The following is a 5608-nucleotide window of genomic DNA, read 5'->3' on the forward strand; positions in this document are numbered from 1 at the left end:
ATGGTCCTGTACACAGCAGGTATGGTCCTGTACACAACAGGTATGGTCCTGTACACAACAGGTATGGTCCTGTACACAACAGGTAGGGTCATGTACACAACAGGTATGGTCCTGTACACAACAGGTAGGGTCCTGTACACAACAGGTAGGGTCCTGTACACAACAGGTATGGTCCTGTACACAACAGGTATGGTCCTGTACACAACAGGTATGGTCCTGTACACAACAGGTATGGTCCTGTACACAACAGGTATGGTCCTGTACACAGCAGGTATGGTCCTGGACACAACAGATATGGTCCTGCACACAACAGGTATGGTCCTGTACACAACAGCTATGGTCCTGTACACAACAGGTATGGTCCTGTACACAACAGCTATGGTCCTGTACACAACAGCTATGGTCCTGTACACAACAGGTATGGTCCTGTACACAACAGCTATGGTCCTGTACACAACAGGTATGGTCCTGTACACAACAGCTATGGTCCTGTACACAGCAGGTATGGTCCTGTACACAACAGGTATGGTCCTGTACACAGCAGGTATGGTCCTGTACACAACAGGTATGGTCCTGTACACAACAGCTATGGTCCTGTACACAACAGGTATGGTCCTGTACACAACAGGTATGGTCCTGTACACAGCAGGTATGGTCCTGTACACAACAGGTATGGTCCTGTACACAGCAGGTATGGTCCTGTACACAACAGGTATGGTCCTGTACACAACAGGTATGGTCCTGTACACAACAGCTAGGGTCCTGTACACAACAGGTAGGGTCCTGTACACAACAGCTATGGTCCTGTACACAACAGGTATGGTCCTGTACACAACAGGTATGGTCCTGTACACAGCAGGTATGGTCCTGTACACAACAGCTATGGTCCTGTACACCACCGATATTTGTATAGATCCTCTTTACAGCAAACCAATATAAATCCCCAGCTGACCAATACCAGTGACAGAGGAGCCTAAAATATAACTTTTATTTCCATTCATAAAATGACTAAAAGCAACACAGGTGTAAATATTGTCCTTGTATCTAGGCACCTCTCACTGGTATTGGTCAGATGGGGATTTGTATTATTCCAACCATGTAATGTAATATTTCAGCCTAATTCCAGGATGTTTCCCCTTAGCCTTACTTGGAGTGCTGAGATTCCCTAGTTTAGTGCTTATCTGGGACCCTGGATCAAGGCCATGACAACCTAATAGAAGGGTTTATTTATTTATTTATTTATTTATTTATTTATTTATTTATTTTAATAGGTGCTGTTTTCTTTGAATATATAGGTATGTAGATAGATAGATAGATGATAGATAGATTGATAGATAGATAGATAGATGATAGATAGATAGATAGATAGATAGATAGATGATAGATAGATTGATAGATAGATAGATAGATGATAGATAGATAGATAGATATAGATAAATATTATTTTGTTCACTGCAGAGGGAAAATACTATATAACTAGTGATATCATTTATAAGGAATTAGAAAACAGACAGCAAAGAAATAGAGATGAGATATTCAGAATTTTTTTTTTTTTAACCCTCTAGGTGTTTCACAAGGTGGAGGAGAAAAATATAAATCTGCATTTTTTTACACATAAGTGAGCAATAATAGAGGTATTTAGATTTACAATTAAACAGAATATACTTGATATAGAAAAATAAATGTTTTCTAAACAGACTGGCATTGGCATATTACCAGACCAGTGCCCGACAATCTGACATTTTACTTCTCGCCCCCTTTCTAGGATCTACTCCATTGCCTTCAGTGGCATCAGCAGAAATAAGATTTCATATTCACTATATTTTACATCATTTATATTCACTTTACTTGTATATTATACAGCGGAGTCAGCAGATTTACCAGGATTCTATTCTACATTCTAGAACATCGTCCGATCTAGAAGGATTGTTATAGAAAATCCTTTCATATACCCTTTATGGGACGGACAATATATTAATGTAAACCTAAAGTATATAGGTCAGTGTTTCCCAAGCAGGGTGCCTCCAGCTGTTGCAAAACTACAACTCTCAGCATGCCCAGACAGCCGAAGGCTGTCTGGGCATGCTGGGAGTTGTAGTTTTGCAACAGCCGGAGGCACACTGCTTGGGAAACACTGGCTCAGAGACCAGATCCAGCCAAGGCTCCTGAGAAAGCATGCTGGGATTTGTAGTTTTGCAACAGCTGGAGGAAACACTGGCTCAGAGATAAGATCCAGCCAAGGCTCCTGAGAAAGCAAGCTGGGATTTGTAGTTTTGAAACAGCTGGAGGCACCCTGCTTGGGAAACCCCTGCTCAGAGACAAGATCCAGCCAAAGCTCCTTAGAAAGCATGCTGGGATTTGTAGTTTTCCAACAGCAGGAGGCGCCCTGGTTGGGAAACACTGTTATAGGTCAATTGCAGTGAGGGCTCTGTTCACACTAGCATCTTGCGACCTTCAATAATACCCGAAAACGCCAACGAAAGAAATAGAATCCGTTATCCGGTATCCGTTTGAAAAACGGATCCTATATAGACAATTTCCTGTATCCAGTACAAAACGTATAGAACGCCTTGTGTCATAGCAATTGTCATAAATATTCCTCTATTTATAGAAATATAACTTCCCTTTGTATTTGTTTTGTTATAGATCATTTACACTCGTAAATAAACATCCAGAAAGAAATGGCAATACGATTTTAATAGAGATTGTTAAAATCTGACTGGGACAGGCCAGAATACATAGTCATAAATAAAGTGTACAGAAACCATAAATTAAGCCTTTTCAAGCATTTTACTTAGAAAAACAAAAAACATTAAACTTTTTTTGGGGGAGGGAGTTACAACAATATTTCCTTTTTCTTCTTTTTTTTTTTTTTTTTTTTACATGGAGAATTTTACAGACTTTTGGTCCTTTGTAGAAACTACACAGCATATAATGATCCACCACATTCACAAATAATATACCCCCTGCAACAAAGTGGGAACACAAAACGTAGCAAAACGCAGCCAAACGTAGTCCAACAAACCTGACAGCTAAAAAAAAAAACGGGCTCAAAACAAACTTTACAGCTCAAGGGGAATGGGCAGGGAAACACATACTATTGTCGTACATAGATTTTATACAGTGACTGTGAGCATGTCCATTAATGTCTGTTGTCTAGAATTAGGAAGAGTTCATTATGGGTCTGGAATACACACCTTGATAGTAGGAGGTGTCGCTTGAGATGGGTGAAGACTCTAAGCCAGTTTTGTTCGTTACTGAGCTCATTGCTAAACTACCTGCCATGGGAGAACCATATCCTGAATAATGCATCACCTGTTCATAGGCTTTCAAGTCCATTTTGTGGTGGTGGTGACTGTGGTGGTGGTGGTGGTGGTGGTGTTGCTGTTCGGAGGACATTAGGTTGTTGATGGAGAAAGGGTGGTTGAAGGAATAGTGGTGTTCTGGTTTGAGGTGGGACTGGGCATCATGGGACAAGACAGAGTGGTGCTGGGACAGCAGGTGTTGGGCTTGGGAGACTGGAGATGTTGTATGATCTGGGCTCAGACCTTGGTTTGACTTCATGTCCACAAGGGTCCTCTTCTGTTCCTGACATGGGGATGAACTGGAATGGGGAGACTCGTTACCCCCAGAACTTTCTGAGCTGCTGTTGGCAGCGGAACCTACACTAGAGGCCCCTTCAGAGAGCTTCTTCCCACCACTGTCTCTGGGACTGTGCTTCTTATCGCACTTGAAGCGCTTTTGGCGTCTCAGATAGCACCCATTCTCAAACATGTTCCCAGAGTCCGGGTGAAGAGTCCAGAAGGAGCCTTTGCCGGGTTTATCTGGAGACCTTGGCACTTTGAGGAAGCAGTCATTGAAGGACAAAGAATGGCGGATGGAGTTCTGCCAACGCTGCTGGTTCTGTCTGTAGAAGGGGAATAGGTCCATGATCCACTGGTAGATCTCACTCAAGGTGAGCATCTTGTTGGGAGACTGTTGAATGGCCATGGTAATAAGGGATATATAGGAGTATGGAGGCTTGGCATGGGTGTAGCTCCTCCGGTAAGTTTTAGGATCCCTGGATCTGTTAATGTTGGATTGTCCATAGATGGGGCTCATGGAATTGATGTTGGTGTAGGGTGCCAGGGCGTTCATGGACGATGCCTGGGCGCTCATCGGGCTCATGCTGGGGCTCAGGTGAGTAGCCATACTTGCTACACCGGTGCCCATGCCAGCCATAGCACCAGTGCCCGGAGACATGCCAGTCAGAGAAGGGCTCATTCCAGTATTTACATAGGACATGTTCATGGAACTTGCTGTCATGTTAGCCGAGGTGCTCATTGCTGACATACTCATGTAGGTGTTCATGGTGTTCATGCTTAATCCTGCATTCATGTTACCTACGGTGGAGTAAGCCTGGAAAAGGAAAGGGGGCACAGTTACCATTTAGCATAAAAATAAGATCACATTCATTATATGCATATGATCATACACTAGACCAGTGTTTCCCAACCAGGGTGCCTCCAGCTGTTGCAAAACTACAACTCCCAGCATGCCCGGACAGCCGAAGGCTGTCCGGGCATGCTGGGAGTTGTAGTTTTGCAACAGCTGGAGGCGCCCTGATTGGGAAACACAGCACTAGACAGTAGTACATATCTATCTATATATCTGCAATAAAAAAATATTCCATTAAAATAGGAGGAAATACTGATTCTTCTCACGGGATCCAACCTATAAGGGTAAACTTTAACACCATCTATTTTGGTATACCCCTCCTACCCTATATCTCACTGCTAAGCCATTGTCAATTTATAAAAAAAAAAAGGGAAAGATCAATTCCTGTAAATAATGACTTCATGTTTCCACCTGTTATTATTCTGTCTATTTACTATTGTTGTATTTGTTGATTCAATAGCAGAGAATTTGTCATGTACAAGAAGAAATCTTGTCCAGTTCAGTTTGTATACCCAAAACCTGAAAGCAAAAAAAAAAAAATCCAAAACCCAAAACTGAACCCAAGTACTGGTCAACCAAGGGTCCTGGAGTATGAGAGGTGACCTTCTTCTTTATAATCAGATGGAAATGTCGCAAGATGATTCTCCTGAAAGTTTGATTAGTTGTTATATTTGCAATAAGAACTTTTTTTTTTTTTACTTTCTCTCTCCCCCTCAGTCTTCCCCCCCACCCCACCCCACGCCAAACATAACGTTGTTGGGATAGTGTGTGGCTCAGTCATCGAAGAGGATTTGGAGGCGCCACAAGTCAATATTTGATCACAAAGTTAATATTATCCCAAGGCTAACAGTGTGCTATAAAGAGAGAGAATGACAGAAAGTAGAGAGAGAGAGAGAGAGCTGTTACCTCTGGTTCTGTGTAGTAACTGCTCCAGTCGGAATGTTCATGTCCTTCCATTTTCACAGCTCCTAGCATACTGGAAGCTGAGTGCATGGCAGTTTAAAATTTAACAGCAGCAGCAACAACAGTGATAGCAACAAAAAGAGAGAGAGAGGGAGAGAGAGAGAGGAACCCTCCCTCCCCAGCACTCCCTCTCCCTCTCTCAACTAGGAGGGGGAAGGAGAGAGAGCTGCAGCTTGGGCAGTGCTTCTGCAGATCTGAACTGTGGCTC

General features: G+C 42.8%; 1 protein-coding gene across 1 annotated transcript; it reads right to left on the reverse strand.

The window, feature by feature from the left end:
* Positions 1 to 2386: 2386 nt before the first annotated feature.
* FOXA2 (forkhead box A2) lies at positions 2387 to 5469 on the reverse strand. The gene is made up of 2 exons (XM_056563382.1): positions 5344 to 5469; positions 2387 to 4398 (listed from the first exon to the last, which is right to left on the reverse strand). Exons 1-2 carry the CDS (start codon positions 5428 to 5430, stop codon positions 3163 to 3165), a joined length of 1323 nt encoding a protein of 440 aa, XP_056419357.1. The 5' UTR covers positions 5431 to 5469; the 3' UTR covers positions 2387 to 3162.
* Between the last annotated feature and the right edge of the window lie 139 nt (positions 5470 to 5608).

Source organism: Hyla sarda, chromosome 3, assembly GCF_029499605.1.
Source record: "Hyla sarda isolate aHylSar1 chromosome 3, aHylSar1.hap1, whole genome shotgun sequence".
NCBI lineage: Eukaryota > Metazoa > Chordata > Amphibia > Anura > Hylidae > Hyla > Hyla sarda.

Coding starts and splice junctions, on each gene's coding strand:
- FOXA2 (XM_056563382.1), bottom strand. CDS start 5,430: ATGCACTCAGCTTCCAGTATGCTAGGAGCTGTGAAAATGGAAGGACAT. Junction 4,399..5,343: donor GTTACTACACAGAACCAGAG/GTAACAGCTCTC, acceptor TTCCTTTTCCAG/GCTTACTCCACCGTAGGTAA.